The 26249-nt window shown below is 51.8% G+C and overlaps 1 protein-coding gene across 7 annotated transcripts in view; it reads left to right on the top strand.

The window, feature by feature from the left end:
* The window catches only part of TMCO4 (transmembrane and coiled-coil domains 4), a 101329-nt gene that overhangs the window by 38199 nt on the left and 36881 nt on the right, over positions 1-26249 (top strand). For 5 of the 7 annotated variants that reach the window (XM_073233316.1, XM_073233314.1, XM_073233312.1 and 2 more), the window contains 4 exons: positions 36-155; positions 4339-4503; positions 5350-5486; positions 8396-8480. In XM_073233316.1, the coding sequence (XP_073089417.1) occupies positions 36-155; positions 4339-4503; positions 5350-5486; positions 8396-8480 (507 nt within the window). Of the gene's footprint in view, positions 1-35; positions 156-4338; positions 4504-5349; positions 5487-8395; positions 8481-10257; positions 10419-26249 lie in introns of those variants that run through there. The other 2 variants (XM_073233319.1, XM_073233317.1) reach the window with 2 other exon arrangements.

The following is a 26249-nucleotide window of genomic DNA, read 5'->3' as shown; positions in this document are numbered from 1 at the left end:
GCATCTCCATTCTTGTTTTTCATCTGGGTCTTCAGGGTACAAGATGAAGAAGCGCGTCGGAGCCATCGAAGAGTTCACATTTCTGCCTCTGACGGAGGGCAGGCAGCTGCACATCACCATTGCCATCACGGGGTGGCTGGCATCCGGCAAATACCGTGAGGCCCGGGGCAGAGCAGAGAAGGATGCGGGCTTGGCAGCGGGGTTGGGGGAGTGGCAACCATTGTCTGAGCTGGACCAGCTATGGTGGACCAGACCCTGGCCTAGGCTCTTGCTTGTCTATGTCTCTAGGCTGTTTGGGGGCTCCATTTTGCAGAGGAGTAAACTGAGGCTCAGAGATGTAGGTGACTGCATCCCACATCCATCTACTGACCCGTCCTTCTGTTCTTCCACCCATCCGTTCCCACCCATCTACCCATACCCCCACCCACTCATTCATCCATCCACCCACCCACCCATCTACCCATACCCCGAATCTACTCATTCATCTATCCACCCACCCACCCATCTACCCATCTACCCACACCCCCATCTACTCATTCATCCATCTACCCACCCACCCATCCATCTACCCTCCACCCAGCAGTATTTGTAGAGTACCATCCACACCATGTACCAGACAGTGAGCCAGGCCCTAGGAATTCAGTCATGGTCTTTGCTCCAGGGGACAGACCACTGAGAGGTAATAGCACAAGAGGGGAAGCTCAGAGTGTTCCTGGGGAACTAGGGAAAGGTTCCTGGAGGAAGTGACATTTAGGCTAAGGACTGGCTGGGAGTTAACAGGGTGAAGAAGGAATGAGAAGTGTAAACCAAGCCAAGGGGTAGCACATACCAAGGCCCAGTGGTGCCAAGGTAATAGAACCAAAAAAAACCCAGGACGGCCAGACAAGGGAGCTGGAAGGCAGGAGCGTGGGCGGAGCCAGATCACACAGAGCATGTGGGCCGTGGAGATGAGGTTGGATTTATCCTCAGAGCAAGTGGAAAATAGCAAAGGACTTTAAGCATGTGACTTAGAGTCAAAAGTAGTAAGAAGTCAGTACATCTTGGCTGCATGGCCTCCAGCAAGTTACTTAAACTTTCTGTGCCTCAGCTGAGTCATTTGTAAAGTAGAACAAATTATTCCTACCTTTTGGTATGCTTACAAAGACTAAATTAAACAAGGTAAGGGAGGGAAACCCCTGGTGTCTAACTGGCATTTCACAGACATCAGTTCCCTTTGCTGCTGTAGTCTGCATGTGTGTGTGTTTCGGGGGATTCTAACCAGGGAGGCACTGAGGACTAACACCAGGGTCACTCACTGCCTGGCTCGCTTCTGCAGGTACCCCGCGAGGCTCCACAAACAGTTTATCACCCAGAGAGAGAGCAGGGCGGGCCAGGGGATCTGAATCACCCAGCCAGACACACATGTGACAGCCTCCTGGGTTCCCAATCTCTGGGCTCCAAGGCTGGAAGCCACAGCTCTTCTAAATGACACAGAGGTCGCAAGTGGGGAAATGTGCAGGCTCTGTGTAGAGGCGTTATCAGGCGTTAGTGTTTTGTGGGTGTGTGGCCGCTAGGCCCCTTCCCCACACAGTGGGGACCTTAACTGAGTACCTAGTGCACACCTCCCCGAGTCAGGCATCTTACCCACACAGTAGGAACTTGCTCTGTGTTACCCCATGTGATCCTCACATCTGCCCTCTGGGGTGTCCTTCTCATCTGGCAGAAGACAAAGCCTAGAGGGATCACATGACAGGTGAGTGGCAGTTGAGGGATTCAAACCCAGGTCTCCTGACTCAAATATCAGGGTTTCTTTCCATTTGTTTTCACTATACCATGTTACAGCAAAGACCAAGACCAGAAAGTAGGAGCAAGAACCAGAGCCGACACAAAAGAATGTGTGACTTTGACCAGTATGGGAAGCGAATCCCTTATCTTTGTTTAAACCCATCAACTCCATTGCCCCGGGTCAAAGGTCAAGTTCATTTTAGGGGGAGGACATCACCTTCAGTGTCCTCCTCCAGCAGCCTCATGCGGTCCGCAGCCCAGGCAGAAGGGTGGTTCAAAGGAATATAACCAAACTCAATTAAGTTCAGGAAAGAATCACCGTTACCTGTCTCATTGAGAGCCAGGAAAGAAGGCTTAGTGTCTTCACAGGCCTGCGTCTGCAAGTGGTGGGAATAACTGGGCTTTCCCCAACCCACCCCTTTATAAGTAGGATTACGTGTAGTAATGATACTAGTGTTGTAGCTAACCACTTGCCATGAGCCAGGCACTTACCCGAGCATTTTGCATGCATCGGCTCACCCTTTACTTCAAGGAGATGGGCATCGTTGCCCATTTTAGACATGAGGAAACTGAGGCTTATAAGGGCTGCCGAGGCTCACACAGCTGGCCGGGGACAAGCAGGACTCACCTCCATGCCGTCTGGCTCCACAGCCTGCTTCCTCGGCCACAGGATGATGCAGTGCAGTACAGCACATCACGGTGTACGTGATGTTCTCAGGCAGCACCTCGCATGGTCTCCACGACACCCCTGAAGCAGGTGGTGTCATCTCGTTCCTACAGATGTAGAAACCGAGGCTCAGAGGGGCAGCGTGCCTTGCTGTGAGTCATGCAGCCAGGAAGTGGCCGAGCTGGGTCCAGAACCCAGGCTGGTGTCACAGTCATGCCCTCTGCTCCCCTCTGTCTGGAACCTGGCCATCTCCTCCTCCATAGCGACTGCTAATCCCTGAGCTCTTGCAGAGCTGTGATGGGGCCCCTGCGGAGGGGGAGGGAGCAGCGCCAGGTGGCCTTCGTGTCAGTGTAGCATCATCAGGTAGGGCGAGCCCTTGGGGTCGGCGAAGGAGAGGCATCTAGCTGATGTCCAGAGCCCAGAGCCTCTGGGAAGCTGCCTCCACTCACGCATTCATTCGTTCCTGATGTTTTCATAAGCGCTTACTACACACCGTGTCACTAGGCCTTGGGAATCCAGTGCTTGGGCAGCAGGCGGTGGGAGAGGGTGTGCATTAAACAGGATGCAGAACAAGCGTGTGGCCGCAGACTGCTGAGAGCTTACGGGGCAAGGCCCAGGGTGCATCTGAGCCGTCAGAAGGCCAGGAAAGCTTCCGTGGAAGGGGCAACACCACTAGAAGCCAAGGGCAAGAAGGCACAAACTAGGGAAAGGATGTTGTAGGCAGGGGTGGGAGGGGGCTTGTGTTTGGAAAAGGTCACGTGGGCCACAGGCAGAAATGCATGGGGGGCCAAATTAGGTGTCCCTCTGTGCCCCCTCAGTCCCATTTCCTGCTCCCAGAATAGAGTAACCATGTGATGTTCACACATCTCTCTCTCTCCGGACTGAGAGCTCTTTTTATCCAGTTGGCTGTTTCCTCAGCTGTGAAATGGGGCTAATTGTGGTACCGTATTTCAGAGGCTGTGGAGATTAAACGAAAGCATGCAAGTGAAAAGCACAGAGCTTACTATATGCTCTCCAGACGTTTCTATGGGGATCATCTGTATCAGGGTCAAGCTCCAGGCCCGGCATTAACCCTGTTGATGTTTGTGGAATGAATGAGTGAGTGAATGAATGAACAAACCGATAAATCAAAAATGTGTTTTCATGGAGCAAAGTGTAAGTGAAGTGGGCAGGGGCAGGTCCTGGAGAGCCTGAGTGTGTGCTGGCGAGGCGACACTGTCCTCAGTGGGGAGGGAGGGCAGGCAGGGAGGGAGAGACGGAGGCAAACAGCTGTGCTTATCGCTCCCTGTTTGATATTGGCCACTATGGTGGCAGTGTCACCATCCTTCCATTTCTAGTCCCAAAATGAGAAAATTGAGGCTCAGGAAAACTGAGTCAGCCAGCAAGATCATGGCAGAACTGGGCTCAAATACCTCTGCCCCAGCTCCCAGACTACTTCCCAGGCAGTGTCTGTTGAGTGAGACCCACTGATCCACAGAGCCAGCTGTTTCCTATTGTACAGCCTCAGTAGCTTGATGCCAGAATTCCTGCAGGGTGAGAGAAAGCAGCACTTTACATATTATAGTAGTTCAAATACTCAATTCCTGCAACTACTCTATGAAGGGAGATAAATATTAATCTCCCCACTGCACAGATAGGCAGAGTGAGGCTCGGGGTGGATAGCGGTCACCCCGCTACTGATGAAGGCAGGAGTGAGGACGCACAGCCCGGCCTGCCGACTCACAGGGCGGCCCTGTGCTCGGTCCAGGAGCTCTGCCTGCTCCACTAACAGCTGCTCCCCACTGGCAGGGGCCCAGCCCCTTGTCTTCTGCTAAGATGAATGGTACCCTGCTGCTGATCTGGGAAAATGGGGTGGGGCACCCTCATTCCCAGCCAGGAGAGAGTCCATCTACCTATGTTCTCTCCAGGCACCTTCAGCGCCCCGTGGGCAGCCCTGGCCCGCAGCCGCGAGCAGTACTGCCTGGCCTGGGAGGCCAAGTACCTGATGGAGCTCGGCAACGCCCTGGAGACCATCCTCAGTGGTCTGGCCAGCGCGGTGGCCCAGGAGGCCCTGAAGTACACGGTGTTGTCTGGTAAGTCTCCCGCCTCCCACCAGCAGCATGCTCACTGCTCCCAACGCACAACTTGAGGGCCCCATTGAGCCAGGCACTGCACTGGGCCCTGGGCCCTGGGACCTCGCAGAGGTGAAGGCTGCACTCCTGTCTGTGAGATGGTTACAGGTAAACAGCCAACCACATCGTCATGCAGTCACACAATGTATCAGTGAGCTATTGCCATGTAAAAGCAACCTCAAAACTTAGTAGCTTAAAATCGCAGTCGCTTCTCATAATAGCTGAGGGCTCATGAGGCTTCGTTAGACTGATGCTAGCTGGGCCTGCCCCTGCATCTGCAGGTCAGCCAGCTGTCCGCCATCTACGCTGGCCTTGCCTGGGGCAGCCAGGGCACCTTTGCTCCATTTGTCCCTCCTCCTCCTGGTGTCAGCAGGCCCAGCCCACACCAATGGCAGAGGGCATGAGAGGTCAGCCCCAAGGCACAAGACCATTTTAGGCCTCATGTCTACTAGTGTCTCACTGGCCAAAGTGAGTCACATGACTGAGCCGGATGGATAGCAAGGGAGGGGTGGGGACGCTGCAGAATTAAGAGGCAAAGAAGGAAGATATAGAATGGAGTGACAAACTGGGGCCCTTTTGGAATCTCACTCATGACAGATGCTTGCACAGAAGGGATCTAGTCTATAAATCAAAAATGTATGAACTTCAGTTTTTTTCATTGCTTTGTAGCAGTTTGAGAACACTTGGAAAACTTCCAGTTTCCAAGTTAGAGACTCTGCACGCATTCATGGGGGCATCTGTTAGCCAGCCAGTCACTTCCCTAGCAGGACCACCACAGCCTTCATCACTGATGTCTCCCCTTACCAGGCATTGTGGCTGCCCTGACCTGGCCAGCCTCACTCCTTGCTGTCGCCAACGTCATCGACAACCCCTGGGGGGTGTGTCTCCGTCGATCAGCAGAGGTTGGCAAGCATCTGGCCCACATCCTGCTCTCCCGGCAGCAGGTACCCAGGAATGGCTGTGGGTTGGGGGCAAAATGGGGAGGGGGCTGACTCATGCACAGATGTCATCCCTAGAGACAAGCCCACATGGATATAGCCCAATGGCTTTGGTAGGGGGGGGTCCTCACTGCCCCTCAGGTATGTCACAAGTGTCCTAGGATGCACCAGTAAGAACATTATATTGCATCTCCAGCTGCCAGGCATGTGAGGACTGAATAGCAGAGGCATCTGCAGGCACAGATAAAGTCAGGTGTTCCCAGAAGTACAGAGCTACCGTCAGCCCAGATGCAAAATGGTCAGGAAGGTAAATCATCAAAATGCTTTTAAACTGTGAATCCAGTAAAGATGTACTTACCAAGGATATAAACTTCCCCCTTCAAAATAAACTTGAGTAAATGGAGATAAAAGTTCGAGAAATAGTACCAGAGGTGACTGCATGGTAGGATTAATTTTGCAAGTGAGCAAAACCCAAAATAACAGTGGCTTAAACAAGATGGGAATTTCTTTCTCATGGAGAAGCCTGGGAAAGCAGTCTCGCAGTAGAATGGGACGCCACCGTAAAGAGGCCCACGTTCCTTCTGTTCTTGCTCAGCTGCCTGTGGTCTTGACCTCATGGTTCCAAATTGCAGCACCTGAGCTCCAAGTAGCAGGAGAAAAGAAGGGCCAAAGAAGAAAGAGCAAAGGCCTTCTAGCATTTCCATTGCCATCTCATTGGCCAACCCTTATCATATGACCATATGTCTTGCAAATGTGTTTCAGCCCAGGCAAGTACACTGTGGATTCACTGAGACTGAGAAATGACAATGGAATGTTCTTGAGGTGAAAGGGTTTATCCATAACTTTATTCCCACGGTGACAGGTCAGTCCCTAGAATCCCATCCACTCAGAGCGAGTCTGCGTGCAGCAAGCTGGTCTCTGCCTCTGGGCCTCTCTGCCCCGACAGCCATCTCAGTCTCCATCCTCGGTGCTGCCACCACTCCAGTCTCTGCCCTCCTGCAGCCATACAGCTGTGCAGGCATGCAGCCATGCCACCATGCCACCCAGAGCACTGGGCGGAGCTCTTTATATAGTCACTAACAACATATTGCCCACACGTGTGTAGTGAGCTAGCTGACCAGGGCCAGGTGAGAATCCTGGCCATAGGAACCTTCACTTTATCCACACTATACCAAGTGCCACAGAAGCTGGGAAATGCAGTCTCTCTTCTGGTGTCAGTGAATCCCACTGAAACTCAATTACATGGAAAAGGGAAGATGGACAGCTAGCAGTTTCTGCCACAGTGGGTAGATCGCTTGCAGAACCAATAGCCCCCATCCAGTCCCTGTTGCTTTGGCAGGTTTGGCTGTAAAGCAAAGACCAGAGTGGAACTGGCCTAAACAAGGTGGACATTCATTCCCTCCTTGTAACATCGTCAGCATCTGGGGCCATGTGGTGTATTAGTTTCCTATGGCTGCTGTAACACATTACCACAAACTTAGTGTTTCAAAACAACACAAATGTGTTATGTTACAGCTCTGGAGGTCAGAAATCTGAAGTGGGTCCACAGGGCTACATGGCGGTCCCAGGGAGTATCTGTTTCCCTGCCTCTTCCAGTTGCCAAAGGCCACCTACTCTCTTTGGCTCACAGTCCCCTTCCTCCATCTTCAAAGCCAGCAGTGGGGCATCCTCAAATCTTTCTGGCCCTTTGCTTCTGCTGCCATGTCACCTGTAACTCTGACCCTCCTGCCTCCCTCTTATCAGGACCCTTGAGGTCACAGCAGGCCCTCCCCATAACCCAGGTTAGTCTCCCATCACACCTGCAAAGCCTCTTTGTCACATGTAACACAGGGTCCGGGGATTTGGATGGGGCCTCCGCTGGGGGCCATCACCCTGCCTCCCATGTGGGCGGCATCCCGTGTGAGGAGCCCAGATCCCTTCAGTCCTGTGACTGCACGTCCACAGCCCTCGGCCTCTCTTGTGGCCCAAGACAGATCTTCTGGCGTTATATCCTCATTCCAGACGGATTGAGGTGGGGGAGTAGAATGAAGGGCATGCCAAGAAGCCACACTAACTGCTCCCCTCCCACCCCTTGGCTACAGGGGAGCAAGGGAATCGGAGTCTTCAGCTGGGTAGCCATGAGCCCTGGCCGACTCGGAGTTCTGCTACCCGGGACAGAGGGAGGGCAGGCGTGGGGGCTCACTGGCAGCCCTCGCCACAGAGTTTCTGCAGCATCGGGCTACTATTTAATGGAGGGTTCTCTGGTGCAGTAAAAGGAGGGGAGATGGGGAGGGCGTATACCTGTATCATCAAGGAAAAGGCCTGACTGGAGCTGGGAGCGCACCTGCTCCTTCCCACTCCTTCCCTGTGGAGCTTGTACCCAAATACCCCGGATAACTTTCCTTTTCTTATGAGTTGCTTTTTCTACAAGTTCTGTCATCAGAAAGTTCCTCTTTATATGTAACTTCCTACCTTCTCTTATCACTCAATGCCAGTATTTCATGTCCTGCCTTCCTATCTAGAAACAGAACAGCTGCCATTCATGTGCTATTCTGCCTTTTTCCCATCACAACTGGGGTACCTCCCCCCTCCCACGCTGTGGCTCCACTTCACTGCAGCCATGTGCCACAAAGGAAGGTGAGTCCTGTCTCCTGGAGAAGAGGCGGCCAGATAATGGTTTGAGATGAAGGGAAATAACCCAGCCAGAGGCTGCCTGTTGGCCTCGGAAGGAGCCATCCAGCGGCAGGCACCCTCCTCCGCCTTGAGGGCCCCGCCTCTCCTGCTTAGGACACCATAGCTCAGGGAATAGCACACGCGTGATTCATCAAGTGCAAGGCAGGCGCTGAGGGCTGTGTAAGGGCTGCCCTCGGCCCCACTGGTGTTTTGCTAAAACTGGCTGTGTACCCCATGAGACACCTGTGTCCTTTCTCCCCCAGGGCCGACGACCCGTCACCTTGATTGGCTTCAGCCTGGGAGCAAGAGTCATCTACTTCTGTCTGCAAGAGATGGCTCAGGAGAAAGGTGAGGCCAGCTTATTGTCACAGGGGAAACCCGTCCCAGGTTCATCCCCCCGGCAGCAGGTTCTGGGCCAGGAGTCACCAACCTTGCAAATACGTTCCCGGTTCTTAGAAACAATGGTCAAAAGTTTAAAATAGTTCGAAAATAGACAAAATGGTTAAGTCATTTGGAAAACGGTTTATTTTTTTCTGTATGTAAATCTGAATGGATGTGAGATGGTATGCTAATGACATCAGCCTTGGTTTCTGCCGTGTGTCCTTGAGTGGAAGGGAAGGAATGGGCCCAGGAGTCTAAAATCGAGGCGTCAGCAGAGCCACATTCCCTCTGGAGGCCCTAGGGGAGCACCCGTCCTTGTCTCTTCCAGCGTCTAGCAGCTGCCAGCATGGCGGGGCTTACAGACACATCGCTTCAGCCTCTGCCTTGTCTGCAGGTCACCTCCTTCCCCTTCTCTTCTTCTAAGGACAGTGTTCTTGGATTGAGGGCCCACCTGAATCCAGGACGATCCCATTTCAGGATCCTTAGTTATATGTGCATAATTTAATTATGTCTGCAAAGACACCTTTTCCAAATAAGGTCCTATTCACATTTTCCACGTGGACATATCTTTAGGGGGGCCACAATTCCACCCACAGCAGACCCCTTTGGGAGTGTGTCCAGTGACAGACCTTCAGTGTGAGGCAGCTGAAAGCTTACGTGTTGCTGCTCTGGGCCTTGGGTGGCGACGTCCCGGGACAGAATGCCAGTTTGGGACATATCTATCAGCAGAGGCTGCATATAGGAGGGGGTTGGGAGAGTGAGGTGCAGGGTAGGGGCAGCTGGGTGGCCCACTGTTCAGGGGCCCAGGGTAACCTCTCCCGGCGGAGCGCAGCTGCAGCAGGACACCGAAGGCAAGACAGGGAATTAAGACAGAGAGTCCCGGGCCTGAAAGCAGAGAGTGGGTAGCAGAGAGGGGCCGAGTTACCCCAGTCTTCTCACTCGGCATTTCTTTGATGCCTCACTGGGCCTCAGTTTCCTCAAAAGAGTTAATAATACCCACCCCATGTGCTTGCTTTGAGGAGAGTGAGGAGTCCTGTGCATAGCATTTTGACAAATTGTAAAGCCCATCATTGGCCATGTTCAGCTCAAGGATCTCAGTTTGCAGCTTCTGTTTTCAGAGTTTCTGCCAACCCAAGGCTACCCCTGAAGGTGGCCCCTGGCTGCTCTCCTGGGCAGCCCACGTGTGAGCTGATTGCTGACCGATGGCTAGCAAGCAAACAGGTGGGACTGTCAGCCATTGGCTGGACGAGGATGAGGCAGGGGCTGACGGGTGGAGGGCGTGGCAGAGGCCCTGAGGTTCAGAGGCGGTATCCAGTGGAGGACCCGGGCTACTCTGGTTCCACAGGCAGGGAGGCTGCGCCGTCCTCAGCATTCTCCACGGACGGGCCAAGCTCCGGTGCATGAGCCCTGTGGGCCTCTCCGCCTCTTCTGTGCCATCTTGGAGGACTCCCTCTCCTCAGTAGCTTTCTTTACACCCGGTTTTGTCCACCTCAGTAAACAGGGGAGGCACCTCTGTCCTATTTCCAATAGCTCTGGGTAACCTAGGATCACCAGGCAGGGGAGAGACCGGGGAGCCAGCTCAGCCGCTTTCACCAGGAAAATCCAGGCTGGGTCGGAAGTCAGGCAAAATCTACTGAGGAAGCAGGGCTGAATCTGGGGTTTGGTAAAAGTGAGTTTCCGCTTCCATCCTGGAGGACATGACCACTTCCCTTTCTGTATCCTTCCCCCACCTTGCCATCACCAGAGACAGAACAAGTAAAAAAGACATGCCTTACCTGCTGTTCCTGCTCTCCGTGGTATGGATACTCCACCTGGGACCTTATTGCCTCCTGGACACTCACAATGTCTCCCCATCCTCAGCTCTCCAGCCCCTCCAGTAAAGAGCTTTGCTGAGCTGCACCAACACCATTGACTCCTACTATATAATGTCATATTCTGTGCTCCTACAACTTCATGCAAATGACAACTATACTGTCAGAATCTCTCAGGAATACTGGGTGAAGGCAGCATTTCTCATACAGGACACAGAATTTTGTTAAAAATGTGTGGGTTATAAACAGGTAGGATGGGTGTATCAGTCAGCAGTTGCTGCATAACAGGCCACCCATCAAACTCCAAGGGTCACAACCTCAGATATTTTTATGGTTGTGGTTCAGTTGCTCTAGAATAAACTGTTTCCAGCTACATGTTGGGTAGGCTTGGCTCCAGGTCAGGCTTGGACCCGCGCTGTGTGTATTTGTCACAGGGAGGTTGAAGGGTGTGCTCTTACGGTAGATTGCCAGAGTTCCAGAGCCAAGCCAAACCATGCACACACATGTAAGATTTCAGCTCATATCGTATTTACTAACATCCTGCATCGGTTATTTATTGCTGCAAACATAGTGGCTTAAAACAGCACTGACTGATTATTTCTCACAGTTCTGCGGGGTGACTGGCAGTTCCTCTCCTGTTCACACCCGGGCTCCCTTGTGCGGCTGCAGTCAGAGTGGAGGGCTTGGAAGGTCCAAGCTGATCTCCCTCGCTGGCTGGTCGTTGGTACTGGTCACCCAGCCTGCCTCAGTCCTTCCTGGGGGAGACTTCTCCTCCAGTAGGCTTGACTTCCTTATGTGGCGTTCTCAGGAAAGCCTTTTATGAGAACAAGAGTGGCCTTTTAAGACCGAGATTCCAAAATTTCACTTCTGCCACATTCCTTTGGTCAAACAAGTCACAGTCCATATCAGATGCAAGGGGATAGAGGGGGGAATAGATTCCTTCTCTGGATGGGAGGGGTGGCAAAGGATTTTTGGCGATTTTAATCTTCCATGCATTCTGTTGGCCAAAGCCAGTGATGGCTGAGCCTAGGGCAGTGGGGTGGGGCACTGCCCTCCACCCTCATTGGAGGGGGAGGGGGGCAAATATTTGCTAAATACAATCCAGAGTGTGCACTGGGGTAAAGCATGGACTTTACAGTCAGCTGAGACTGGGTCTGAGTTCTGCCTCTGCTCAGCCAGGTAGCTTGGGTTGGGCAAGAACGTAGCCTCCCTGGACATCCATCTCTCCATTGGCAATAAGAAGTTAGTGTCACCTCTGGGCAGTGCCAAAGGCCAGGGAGCTTGGAGGTCACAGCCCAGCGCCAGGTCCTGGTCGGCACATCCCCTGGCTGCCTCGGGCTGAGGCGCTCCCTGCCGGTGCCGGGGGTGGCTACAGACTCCCCCTCCTCTCCTAACCTGCTCCTCCGGGAGAGGCTTTTAAAAAGCTGTCACCTCTGTGCTGTCATTGTTTTGCTTCTTTCCTGGTCATTCCCCCAACCTTTGCAACAGACCATCTGTCAGGCTTCTCATTACCTGGAGTGACATGGTCTTATTTACAGGACTGACTCTCAGTTTAGAGGAGAAAGGCGTATCTTTGGCCCCAGCTAGCATAAATTACATGTCAACTTCATGAATACAGGCCAAGTCTTCAATTCCCATCCTAAACAAATTGAATTAATTACCATTGATCATTTAGCCATGACAATCAGAAATGAGGTTGCCCATCAGCTGCCTCTGGAATATGAGGCTCAAAACTGGGAGGGAGGCAGGTGGCCTCAGTGGTAGGGCCGGTTAGCAAGTCACTGAGTTATTCCTGCACCTCTGCTGTTTTGGGGGGTGATTTCCAGAGCAGCTCCTTCCTGCCTCTTTCCTGGTCATTGCTGCCTCCCCCGGATCTTCATGGCCCCCGTAAGAATGGGGTTTGGCATTAGGCAGAGCTGGATTTGGGTTCCAGCTTTGTCACTAGCTGTGGGACCTTGGGCAAGTCACAACCTCTCTGAGCCTCAGCTTCCTCTTCCAAATAGGGGCTTAGTGCACATACATCAGAGGCTTGTTGGGAGATTAAACTGAGATGAGATCGTGAAAGAACCTGCCCTTATGTGGGTTCATTCAGTAAATGTTTCTTCCTCTAAACCTTAATCTGAGTACCCACTGTGCACAGGGAGCTCGGGCGCGTGCATAGACAGACGGGCTTGTCACTTTGCATCCACTTTCTGGCCCCATGTTAGACCGTGAACTCCAGGTAGGCGGGGTCTGCCTGAACCCCACCGCCTCCCCAGCGCGCAGACATTTAGAGTGCTCAGGAGGATGGAGGAGCTTGACTTTGGGCCAGGGAATCAAGCACACGCCGACACACTCATAAGCCAGAGGCAAACTGACCGTCGCAGGCCCCGTACTCAGCGCTTTCATGCAGGATCTCATCGGATCTCACAGCAACCCCGGCAGGTCATTATTCTCCCTGCTTTGTGAATGAGAAAACCGAGGCCCCAGAGGTAAGCCGCACAGATCCTAAGTGCCAGAGCCAGTAGTCACCCCGGGGCATCTGGCCCTGCGCTGTTCTTGCAAAGGACCTGGACCTTGAACGGAGGGCGGGGGTCTCCAGGGGAACAGGATGAGAGAGCGTTCCAGAGCATCAGGCCGGCCAGGCAAATGAAGAGCTCTCAGTGTGTCTGGAAACGTGAGGTCTAGTGTTTCCATAGCCGATAAAAGAGGACTGCGGTGGAACGGTGGGAGATGTTAGGGCAGGAGCCTGGCTCGAGGTCTCATGCGTGAGTGCCAGGCTGCGGAGCTGTGACTGACTGGTTAGGCACTCAGCCTCCACACTGGGGCATGAATGAGTAGCTGAGGGTGCTGGAGGGGCGAGCAGGACGGAAGCCAGCGCTGGGTGGCCTGTGGTTCAGCCATGTGCACACCTGCTTAACACACACAGCGGCAACTCAGCCAGCCGCACAGACGCCCGTGTCTCCGATGCTGTTCTCTGGAGCGAGTGTGAACTCAGCACGGCTCACACAGGCCCTGATCGCGGCTTGCCTCCCAGCATGTCCTCCACCTCACTCCACATACCAGGCTCCAGCCAGACCATGTCTCTCTGTATCCCCTGTTCTAGGTACTCTCACTCCTTTCTCAACTCTCAGTTTGTCTGCAAGCTTTCCATCTGGGAATAGTAATAGTGACTTCGCCAGCATGCATGTAGGTGACATGTCCTGCACGCCCATGTGCTGGCCGCATTCCAGACCCTTCACATATATTATCTCACATAATCCTCCCAACAACGCCGTGAGGTTGATCTCATTACCATGCCTGTTCTACAGATGAGCAAACTGAAGTACAGAGCTTAGGTCACCCCAAACTCCATGGCCAGCAGGTGGCAGAGCGGGCGGTCCGGCTGGAGACCGTGAGATCTTGACCCCAGGCCTAGACTGCCCCTCCCAGCCCCTCTTCCATCCTTCCCTGAGCATCTTCCCAGTAATGGTGTCGCTATTAGAACTGCCTATGTGCCTGTCTGTCCTTCCAGTCCCTTCGTAATTGTTATCTAGAAGTGCACATCGGAACTACTACCTGGGTAGTTCTTTCCCCAAATATCTATGCCAGGGCCCTAGACGGAAGGGGTCGTCACCCTACCTTGGAAGTAGCTCCCCTGGGCAGTCTGAGGCACAGCCCTGGCCAGGAACCTCAGCACACATGGGGGTGGAGAGGGCTGTTTCTCTTTCTTGTCACTGTGTCCCAAGCCTGCTGTGTGTGGCACATACTTGGTGCTTGGGGGACACATGACAAGTGCACCAAGTGAAGGATTGGGTCCCACCGAGGGTCACGGGCAGTGGTCTGCTCACCAGCCGCCCTCCCTCTCTTGAAGTCCTTGCAGGGGAGAATCATGTCCCCCTCAGCTTGTGTACTGCCAGCCCTTGGCACAGATGCCCCTAAATGTTTGGGGGGGAAAGGGAGCTGTTTTGACACTGACATTGTAGACAGTCTGCATTTTGTTTACATTTTAAAAGAAGAAGAAGCTAGGGAGGGAAGCCTTCCAATTACAAGGAGTTGGCAGGAATCAGAATAGAAGCTCCAGGGTCAGAAGGCAGCTGGTTTTCTCCCCTCTGGTCACCTTCTGAAGGAGGAACTCACTGCCAGAAGTCTCTGAACAAGTCTTTATTCTTGAGCAGCCTGATAGTTTTCTCTGTCCCACCTGTGTCTGGATGGGAGCTGGGAAAGGACGCTGGCAGCCCTTTGCCTGGACGATGGTCAGGAACACCCTGAGAGAGGTCTGTCCCTTCATTAGTCCTGGCTTCTTCCAAATGTGGGGGCAGCGTGCACATGTGGGTGCAGGTGTGGCCAGAGGAGGGCTCCTCCCATGCGGTGCGTGGTGGGCCGGCCTCCTCAGCCACCCCAGGCAGAAGCGCGATGGCTCATGCTGGGCCTCAGAGCCTGTTGCTACCCTGTCCCCTTTTCTTCCCAAGGAGTAAGTAGGGGAACTCCTGATGACTCATAGAAATGGGGACTTGAAAACAAACACACCATCTATGAAGAGGAACAAAAGGGGAATCCTGAGAGCTGTGCGCACTAGTACCACCCTCAGGAGCCCTGGGGCCTGGGAAGCCAGCTGGGACTCCAGTGCCTTTCACGCCAGACTTCCTTAACCCACACCAGAAAGGAAAACGAATAAAAACCCAGACATGCACATGCTTCCAAAAATATACTCACACGAGTGCATGTTCCCACGCATACCCTCCAACATGGTCCCCATCTTTCCACTGCTTATATCCTCTTTCCAGCAATCCAGCACACCTCTAGCCTCCCGGGCTTTGCAACTTAAATGCAGCATGGCTGCAAGATGGCAGCAAGCTGCAGTCTCTGTGGTTGCCAAGGATGGGCTGTGGTGTTCATGGTCTCCACGGTCACTGGGGGATGGGCTGCAGTCTCTGCAGTCATTGGGGGAATGGGCTGCCGTCACTGGGTGACGGACTACATGACTTCCCCACTGAGAAGCTACCAGCTCAGGTACTGCAAGTGAGCAGGCCCTGGAGGTAGGGTGTCAGATTTGAATCCCAAACTCACCAGCCTGTAACTCACCTCTAATCTCACTCAACTCCAGCTGCTTTAATGGGAAACACAGTAAAAAATAATATCTCATTGTGAGGATTAAATGCAAGAATGCATAATGCTGACATAGAAAAAGAGCCCAGTACAACTTAGTGAGCATGTATATTATGCTAGAAACTGTCTTAAACTTTATAAAAGGGAACTGGCACATAGTATTAGAGCTCCCCACACATGGGTGACGTGGACCAGGGACCCAGTGGAGAAAAAATTGGCTCCCACAAAGGGTTGCCTGCATCCACTGTCTCCCTTCTTCCTCGACAGCCCCCCATGGAGCTCTGGCCTTGTGTTACTGGTGGGGCATCTTGAAGTCTCCAGGGGGCTGTGATCATGAATGAATTATTCATCCCTCACCTAGAGCTGCTGCTTCACATCTAATTCATTCCAGCTCAGCTGTCTGGTTTCAGGCATCCCTGCTTGTTTAACACCCAATTAATCTGCACACTGAGGAGACCCTCTCCTAATTGCAGGAAAGCTGTCATTATCTGAGTTCGGGAATGTCAAAGAGGAATTCCTCTAATACATTTGAATCTACTAATTGTTTTCTGGATTCCCTTGAGACCTAATAAATGTAGCAATAAATTCCACAGAGTCACCCCAAGTGATTGATGGTACCCAGGAGCCAGGAACTTGGCCAAGGTCCTCTACACAGACAGAGGCATGAATGGTGCCCGGTGTGCCACCCACCAAACAAACAGAGCTGGGTCTAGTCTGGGAGGGAGCAGGGCCCAGGTGGACCCATTGATGGCAATTGGTCCAGACCATGCCCAGGGCCTGGAGAACCAGAGAAATCCTGGTGAAAATGCCTTGAAAATGCAGATGCCCGCAAATGGGAGTGCCTCCGGTAACAGGGACAGCAGGAGTAGCTATAGCTGCTGTTTAGGAAGGCCCAGCTCTCTGCCTGGTTTTGCTCAGGGATTTATATACATTCTCTTCAATCCTCACAAGAACCCCATGAGTTAGGCCATTCTGCCCCCATTTTGCAGATGAACAGTGAGATTTAGAGAAAGGTGGAGCAGCATGCCCTACAACTAAATTTTGGTGCATTTCTCTGACTCCAGAGCTCCTCCTGTCTGTGTTACTATTTGGGGCCACTCCTGGTTGGATGTTTTCACACAAAGCAGTATCTCAGATAAGACCCTCTAAAGAGAACTATTTCAAATCAAATTCACTCCATCAGCTCATACTAAGCACCTACTGTGTGCCAGGGACTCTGCTGGGCCTTGGAGAGATGGCAGTGAACAAGCCAGTGCAGCCCCTGTCCTCACAGAGCTGTTGAAATAGTGTGCCCTCCCTGAGACATGCAGTGGGATCTTGCAGAATGACTGTAGGGATTGGTGGTGATGTGTATAAGTCATCTGAAAAGCACCTGGCACATAGTAGATGCTCAGTAAAGGGAATCCTTACTGTTCTTCCATACCAGCTTCTAGAGCAGCCACCTGGTTGGGGCTAACATCCTGCCCTTAGGTGGAGACCACTCTCTCCACCACCCTGCAAGTATTTGGCTTAAGAAATAGAAGTTGTGAGAAGCTGGTGTCCCAGGATGCAGTCAGACCTCAGCAAGGTCCCAGGCCTGCTGTGCTCCCCCCAACACCCCCTGGCTCCAGGCCGGTGGCTTGAGTTTGCAGGGGCACAGCAGGGCTGCACCGTACTCCAGAATGGAGCATTCCCCATCTGTTACTCAGATTCTCAGAGCAGCCTTGCCGCATATTCAGAGGTGCCCAGGCTGAGCGGCAGGAATGGGCTCCCCGTGGGCATCCCTTGTCTTCTGGATGAGCATTTTAAATACTTTGTGTGGCTGAGGACTCTTCTCTTCCGACAGAAACAGACCCAGATTCAACGGGGGTTTGCTGAGACCCCTGCCACCTGCTTGCATGATCCATATGTCTAATCATCCCCATCATCATCTCACCAGCTAACAGTTATTGGGCACTTACCATGTACCAGGCACAGCTAAACGCCATACATGCCTCCTGTTATTTAATCCTCACAGTAATCCTCTGAGGTTTTCGCTATCCCCATTTCACAGATGAGGAAACGCAGGCCTACAAAGGCAAAGTAACTAGCCCATGGTTACAGGACTAGACTAGTAATTATGAAGTTTAAATCAACAGTGGCTGACCCATGCTTTTCATCTCCATTTTGCAGCTAAGGTTCAGTGTGAGACAGTGATGTGCCCAGGCGGGTCCATTAGGACTCGTTGGTTGTCCTGAGGTTTCCATCACCTGCCATTCCTTCAGAGCTCCCCTCTGCCCAAGAAGGAAGACTGAGGGATCAGAGCAACTCCTGTCTGCTTAGGTCTGGACATCCTGTGCCTTTCTACCTGTTCTCCTGTCCAGAATGCTCCCCTCCCTCCAGCCCTGGGCATGGAACCAGTTCAGACACATCCTTCCAGATGTGGCTCAAAAATTCCCTCCTCAATACTCCACATGGAAGGAAGTCTCAGACTCAGAAGCGTTTAGAAGAACAATTGTTTCTTGGAAAAGGTGTAAACCAGTCAGACTTTAGAACTCCTGGCTTGCCAAATTAAATACACACACGCACACACTCACAACAGATTATTAAAGGGAAAACACACTCTGATCAGTTACTGAATTTTCATCAGCTTGTTCTTGGTAGAAAACAGCCATTTTCTCATTAGGTTACTGAAGCCACACAGGGCGTGCAGTATCTTCAGACATCAGCGTTCCAAACGCTGCGGACAGAGTTCTCATCAAGGAGTCCGCAGCTTATGGGAAATGCTCGTTCATTTTGGCAACTAGAACAGGACAAGATGGCCGTTATTTTCGCTCTATCTCAGAGGGAAGAGTGTAGGTTTGGTTTCGGTTTTGGTGTTGGTATTGTTCATGACAGGATAGCAAGTCCATGCTTATGCCTAACGCCATTTATTAAGTCTGATCCTAGCAACATTGTCACAAGGCAGGTATTATTCAGCCCATTTTACAGAACTGCAGACAAGGAGACTGAGACTCGGAGAGCTACAGGGACCTGCCCAAAGTCAGAGCTCAGGGGTGGCAGGCCTGGGTTCATGCCCAGTACCCAACCCCCAAAGCTGCATCATTCTCCTTCATCCAGCGCCTCCCCCCACCCCAGATCCCTCCCTCGCCCTCTACCCAGCTGTCTGTTTCTGCATTCACAGCTCTGTGCTATGAGCATCTGCTTGCAGATCTCTCTCCCCTACCAGAGGGTGGTCGGCTCCAGGGCAGGCAGTATTTATGGTTCACCTCTGGCCTGAGACCTGGCACATAGGAGGCGCCCTGTACATGTTCATGGTTGATTCATTAGTGAGACACGTGAAAGCGGCCAGGAAGTTTTCTGTGAGTGCTGCCTGCAGAAGACACTTCCCAAGGCCTTCGGCTGGTGAAAGGCTTCAGCTGCCTCAGCAAGTGGACACCACAGCCCCAGGACCTAGGCCAGCTGATTGGCCTGTTGCCCAAGCCTCCTAGTGACCCTGGGCCCTTAGGCCACTCCACTTCCAGACTGCCCTGCAGGTGTGGTCAGCCAGCATGTGCGCACCCCATGCAGGGGACCTGCCCCCTCAAACTCAAGACAAAGTGTGCACCTGTCAAATGCCTGTGCCTTTGGGCAGGAAATGAATGCAGCCAGAGTTCCCAGGGACAGTCCACTTCCAACAGGAGTTCCATCTGCCAGCCAATGGGATAAATTCCCTTTGGGAGTACCTCACCCCTCAGACCACGGATATCTCTGGCCCCAGCAGGTGGTGAGGGTAGGGGTGTCAGTGCCTGAAGCCAAGGAGAGCCACCATCCAGGTACTCGGAGAGGCTCTGGGCCCCAGATCATAGTGGATTGTTCATTTTTCTATGTATTTGCTACATAGTAAAATTAAGTCATTAGAAAGCAAACTCAATTCAAAGCGACACGTGGTAGCTGGCTGAGCCAGGAAATGGCCACATGAACCAAGAAAATCCATTCTGTTTCAGTTTTTATGCATTTTTTCTCCTCTTCACTCCAAAAGGATGTGAAGAGAATTAATTAGAGGCATTACATACATATTATCTCTGCCCAGGGGCTCTGTCCATGTAGTTGACAGGATATCCAAGGTGAGCCAGCTTGCCAGCTGGCATATTCATTCAGCAAGTAAAAGCCTGCAGAGCCTCCTGCCCTCTGGGCACCAGAGTCCATTCATTAAGTCAATCCTGGCTCCCCCATCCCTTCTTCATGTAATCAGGCTCTATTTGATCGCTTTTCCTGTGTTTTCAAGATGGGAGGGATCATAGCAACCAGTTGCAGACATAAATAAAGGAGCACTGGACCCAGAGTCTAGAAACCTGAGCTCAAATCCAGCCTCTGCTAGTTACTATCCGGGGCTCTTAGGAAGTCACTTCACCTCTGAGTTTCAAGCTAACTGGTGAAATTGGAATACTGATACTTCATTCTAGGGTTTAATAAATACCACTCTGAACAGGTACTACCAGGCACTATGCTAAAAACTTTGCATATTTTCTCTCCTTTAATACACAAACAGCACTAAGATGTGGGCATTGATGTTCCGATTTTGCCCGTGAAGAGGTTGAGGGCAGAGACTGTGTCCATTCCTTCTCCCCTGTATCACCAGCACCTGGCAGGAGACTGGCAGAGAGGAGATGCAGTAATGTACACGGTGAACCCGGGATTCACCTCTAGCCTGTCTGCTGGCCTTTCAGTACAGTGGATGTGGCAGCACAGTGCTTGGCATATGGCTGACCATCAGCACAAAAGAGTTCCTTTGTTTCTCTCTCCATGAGTTTATCCCCTTAGCTTCAAGGGATCCCAGGTCCGAGCTGGGGAGCTTCCAGAAATCCACCTCTCTCTAGCCTGTCTTGCCTACCACCTGGTCTAGCCATTTGTAGCCATGCTTCCTGCCCCTAACTGTAATGTCTATGTGGAATGAGAGATTGGTTAGCACTTTGAAAAGTCCTAGGAAAGGCTAATAATTACCCAGAAGGCCACAGTTCTCTCTGCCACAAGATTAGGATCTTTGGCTCAGGGTCAGAAAACCCTCTGTTCAAATCCTGGCTTCACTCTTTATTAACTCTGTGACCCTGTGCAAGTTACATAAGGCCTTCAAGCCTCCCTCATTAGTCACATAGTTCTAGAGATACTGTAAAGATAAGTACAAAACTATATATAAGGCACTAGCACAGAGCCTGGCGCATAGCAAATGGTTGATTATTGGCTAAGATTATTTATTATACAGTAGGTGGTTTGAGTCTTCAGAGCGTTAGAACACTGCATGGCATAACATTCAGTTTAGCCATAGTTTGATAATCCAGAGACACTTCGGGATCATTTGGGGGTCAGTCAACACAGATCTCAGTTCATTCTTTCACCCACTGAACGTTGGAAATTCCCGACTCCTAGACTCAGGTTCCAAGGAATATTTGATATCATCTGGTTCCAGCCTCCATGTGTATGGGATTCCCCCTGATGCCATCCATCAGAGGTGTCTTCCAGCCTCTGCTTAATTGCCTCTTAGGGCAGGAAGCTTGTTACTCTGCCCAGCGGTGGCTAGGAACCTAGGAATGGATCTATGTAACCCGAGAGCCAGTGGCTCGCGGCTGTGGGACATCAGGCTCCACCCAGAGTATCTGTTAAGGCTGTTCGTGTTCCGATGCTGTCTAGGGGGGGCTGCTAGCACCCCAACAGAGCCCTGAGCACTGCTATGTCTGAGTGGCCAGTATGTTCCAGGTCTGCTCCTGGGCTTTTCAGAAACATAATTTTATCCATTTTCGCCCTCAGAACTGATCAGAGTCCCATGAAGCAAACTCACAAAGACAGTTTTGGAAACTGTTCATTTAGGTCCACCAATAATTGTCACTCACAAGCAGATGGAGATGTCCATGCCCACTGCCCAGGCTTCTGGGCATGATAATGCCACCTAGGTTTCTGTGGTGAGCATGGGGACAGAGAGGGAATGTTCTCCAGCAGGCTCGTTCCCTGGCCGTGGCGATCATTGATGGCCATCTCTGGTGAGCCCTCATGGACCCATCCCCCCTCTGGTGGCCGTTCTCAGATTCCTTCCCTCCCAGGCTTCCCCTCATTCACAATTATGGATAAACCGGTCCTGTGCCTGAGTGCCAGTTGATAATAACTTAAGAATCCAGGCCCTCTGCAGGGAAAGAGCATCCCAGTGGGGTTGGGGGATTCCAACAGGGGAAGAAAACACCCAAAGTCTCATAAATTTACATATTCATTACCCATGTCAGTTGTCTTGCAAATGAAGTTTCAGCCCCAGACAAGTTCACTAGGGATTCAGTGAAACCCAGGAATGACAATGGAATGTTCCTGGGGTGAAAGGGTTTATACCCAATTTTATTCCCACGGTGGCAGGTCGATCACTAGAATCCCGTCCACTCAGAGCGAGTCTGCACGCAGCAAGCCGGTCTCTGCCTCTGGGCCTCTCTACCCCGCAGCCGTCCCAGTCTCTGTCCTTGGCGCTGCCACCACTCCAGCCTCTGCTCTCCTGCAGCCGTGCAGCAACTGTGCCGCCATGCCACCGTGTCACCCAGAGCGCTGGGCTGAGCTCTTTATATAGACTCAATAACAACGTGTTGCCCACACGTGTGTAGTGAGCCAGCCGACCAGGGCCAGCTGAGAATCCTGGCCACAGGAATCTTCATTTTATCCACATCAGTTCACAGCATTCTGTAATGGCAACTGTTGGGGGGTTTTCCTTGTATCTCAGATGTCCGTTGATCATCAAGCCTGCTTAGCCAGTATTGTCAAAACTTTTCTTTTAGAAAATTGCCAGGCCTATTTGCACAACAAAGAAGTGTTCCTGCCCGTGAGTCAGTGCAGGCCCCATATTTCGTGTTTTACTGACAGGGTCTGAGTCTGTGGGCCCCTGACCTGCCCACCCCAGCACAGGATGTCCCCTGTGAACTCTGACCTTTCAGGTCACCACTGTGTTCTTCATTATTCTTTATTTCTTCCATCATTTGTTCACTCGCTTTCTCAGACATCACTTATTTATTGATGCCAAGCCCCATCTCCTTCCTCAAAAGATTTCCAAGAATTCTCAGTATGGGCAAAAGCAACAACTTAAGGATAAATACAGAACATCAGGACCAGAAAAAAGCATAAATGTGAATAGGAGACATAAGCCATCTGGGGAGCTCAAAGGCAGGGGAGCAGGGCCTGGAGCAGAAGCTCAGACCCCACAGCTAGGCCTGTATCTAGATTCCAGCCCTGCTACTGCCTAACTGAGCGAACAGGTGCGTGTACTTAGTCCCTAAGCCTCAGCCTCCTTGTCTGTGGAATGGGTCTAGTAATACTGTCTTCAGAGGATGGTTAAAAGGGTTAAGTGGAATGATATACAGAAAGCACTGGGCAGAATGGCTGGCAGATAGTAAGCGTTCAGTAACCACTATTTTTGTCACTGTTTTTGTTACTGTATCTTATCCTGTTATAACCCAGTTGCTGTAACTGCGCTGTGAATTTAGCAATTAGCTTCCTTGCAATCAAAGCAAAATCAGAATGCATTGACTGCCTATTTCTCACGTCTGTCAGAGGCCTTGGGATACCAGCTCCGCAGGGAGCAAGACCTTCCCTTTCAACCTGACTGACTCTGTCTGAACCACACAGTCTCCTTTTAGGAGCTGAGTGCTCAGGTTCAGGCTTAATTAGCCAGCAGAGCCTCAAACATCTCTGCCTCTGGCTAGTTAGGAAGGTCAGGACTGGAGGCTGAACCTGGACCCCTGAGGACAGTGCCATTGTTGGGAGCAGTCTTTCCCAGGTGCTGGTTAGTGGTCAGGAAGGTTGTAGCAGGGGCTTCTTCTGAAACTCAGTTGGGAGATGGCGATCTCTGCGCTGCTGAGTATGGGTACTTGGAAGACTATTAATTAGGCGACAAGTGCCAAGCTGGGTTTTCATTTGGGTGTTTTCACATTCTGGAATTTAGCAGTTGCTGGAGACTGAGGCTTCAGGGGTCCAGTTTCAAGGGCCACAGGTTCAGAGAGCAGTGGAAAGCCAATCTCTAGTGCATCGTGGCACGTTCCTCTGCAGCAGTTTGATGGAGAGCAGCTGCTTGTCTCCAAAATAAACCATCATTCTAAAGTGGAGAGTGGGGGGAGGCAGCTGGGGTTTATTGAACACCTACTGTGTGCCAGCTAGGACCAGAATCCATCTCAACCTAATTCTGTGCCACTTTGGAAGGTATGAGCATTATTATACCTGGAAGCAGGTGTTGGATTTTACATTTTTTAATGGATGGGGAGCCAGAAGCTCAGGGAGGTCAGGTGGTTTGTCCAAGGACACACAGCCAATAATGAGCAAATCTGGGATTCTAATCCAGGTATGCCTGACTCTAAATCATTTCCTGTTGATCCTTCTTTGATGCTGTCTCTTATGATAAGCTTGCTGCCCTCAAATTGCCTGTAACCTGGTTAAGAGAATAGATACCAGCCTTAAAACAGGTAAATAACAGCACCAGACACTATATATCTCCAGGGCCTAGACATCAAGCCACTCAGAGGAGGCAGTCTTAAGGCAAGGAAAGCTTCAGGGAGGAGGTGGCAGGCCTTGAAGAAAAGGTGAGCCCTCCGAGGCTGTGAGCCTGAGACTGGCAATAGCAAAGACCCAGAAGTAGGAAGGTGAGTGGTCTGGGGAGGGCAGGCAAGCTGAGCCAAGGTTTCTGCTGGGAAGTTGGGGAAAGTAAGGTTGGAGAGACAACAGAGTCCCCATCGCGGGGGCTTTGCCTGTCAGATGCAAAGCAGAGACCTGGACACAGTCTTTTGCATTAGCACTTTCACTTGATACATTTATTTTTCCATCAGTCAGCAGACTTCTGCCAAGGACCTACCATGTGCCAGGACCTGTCCCCAGCACAGCGGGGATCAGGTGAAGGGGTGTGGATAGAGGTCAGCCAGATTCCATCCCTGCGCAGCCAGATCTCAGCTGAGTGGGACCTCCTTCTAAACAACCCCCCACCCTCCTGCCCCCTTCAACACCATTGCCTGTGGCTGCAGACACGCCCTCTCCTCTCTCTCTCTCCACTCCCCCAAGGCTGGGGTCTCCAGCCCCCGTTTGGCCCAGCCCTGGATATCCAATAACAGGGCTTGCCAGACTGTACCAGCAAAGCCAGCTGCCGAATGCCCTTCACGCCAGGCCCTTAGCATCAGTACCTTTCCGACTGTCCCAGGCAGCCCGGGCCGGAGGGGCGCTGTCTTCCCTGGTTCTTGAGACAACAGGCCCAGAGACCTCAAGGAATTTTTTCACTGTCACAGAGATGTAAGGGAAGGCGTGAGGTTGAACCCAAGCCTGGCTGACCGCCACAGCAGGTCTCCCTTCTGCCCTTTAGGGACCCTCCATCTGTCCCTTTAATTATACAGCGGAGAGTTTACCCAGTTCACCCAGGCTAACTGCTGGCCAAAGGCAGGGCCAGTCCGGGGTCCCCTACTGACGCCTCCTCTCAGGGACCCCAGGGAGGGGCAGGTGCTCGGGGGCGTGGTCAGCCGATCCCCGGCAGGGCGCTCCCGCCCTCTCTAACCCAGTGGCATCGGAAGCTCCTGGAGCAGTGCCGGCTCTAGACCCCTGGAGCGTTTGTGGTCACCACAGCGCCACCTTGTGGTGACTTTGGGTGGACGTGAACTTCACAGAGGAAAGGGCCCCTCTTCCAAGCCCAGTGCAGGATGGGTATCCAGCCCAGCACAAGATGGGTGGCTAGCGAGGGTCCACTGACTGTCTTCCATTGAGGTTTGTGCAGAACTGAGCAGCTGCTCCTGCTTCTTGAGAAATCTCCATGCCACCCAGTTATAGCCTTCCTGTTTGCATTTATCAGGCATCAAAGATACAAAGAGGGGAAGGAACTAATATTTATCGAGTACCACTGTGATAGGTGTTTCCCGACATCATCCCTTGGAACCTTCCCAGCAGCTCAGCAAGTCAGGAATTCCGGACCATTCTCCCGATGAGGAAATGGAGATCTGTGCTGCGGCCCCAGCTGCCACGGCCGGGCAGTGCAGGGCCTGCCTCAGACCCTGCTTTCATGTTACCAGAGCGGAAGCTCGACCCATCTGAGCATGACTGGACTTCCTGGCAGCAGCTGCCCCAAGTGTGCAGTTATTTCCGTGATTTTTTTTTTCCCAAAGGAAAATCATGAGAAATGGTTCTACAAAGAATTTCTTTTAAACAAAGACAAAAAAATAAGAATTGGATCCTATTAGTGATAAGTCACCTTTTTAAAAAATGACTAAAACTATACAAACTAAGGGGTCACATGGCACATTTTTTTAAAGATGGAAGGGAGCTCAGATGGGGTTGTTTTGTAGAATTCCGTGGCATCCCGGAGATCGCTGGGAGGCTCCTGCCATGTGACAGGCTGTGGAGGAAGGCCTTGGCAGAGAAGAGCAATGGTAATGCCACCAGTGGTTACCCTACTGGGGACCTGGGCTTAGGCCAGGGAGGTCCATGGATGCACTGATGCTCACAGGGACATTCAAAGAAGCAGGCTAATGCTGAATCTTGGCCACCCCATGATCTGGGGGCTCCACATGTTTGACAAGGTCATCTAGGCAAGAAGATGGCTGAGTTTGTCATAAAGACTTATGACTGTGAGCAGTTTTATCAGTGCTTGCTGTCCTGACTGTTCCATACCAGTAATCACTATGCCATCCATTTCAGACATGGAATAAAGAGTTGTAAAGCCTGGTAAGGGTAACAGAAAGCAACCACAGGGAAATCTTATTTTGTACCTAGGTCCTGTCCATTCAAGTTAAAGTAAATTGCCAGTTGAAATATGACTACCTTTTAAAATAGCTGTGTGCTGTCTGCAAACAAACCTGACAGTGTCCAGAGAACATCAAGTTAAGTGGACTCAGACTTGCTAAACTATAACCAATGCTCTGAACCCCAGGAG

This window comes from Manis javanica, chromosome 4 (assembly GCF_040802235.1).
Source record: "Manis javanica isolate MJ-LG chromosome 4, MJ_LKY, whole genome shotgun sequence".
Classification (NCBI taxonomy): Eukaryota; Metazoa; Chordata; class Mammalia; order Pholidota; family Manidae; genus Manis; species Manis javanica.
The sequence above is the reverse complement of the archived record's forward strand: the minus strand, read 5'-3'. Positions and strand labels throughout refer to the sequence as shown.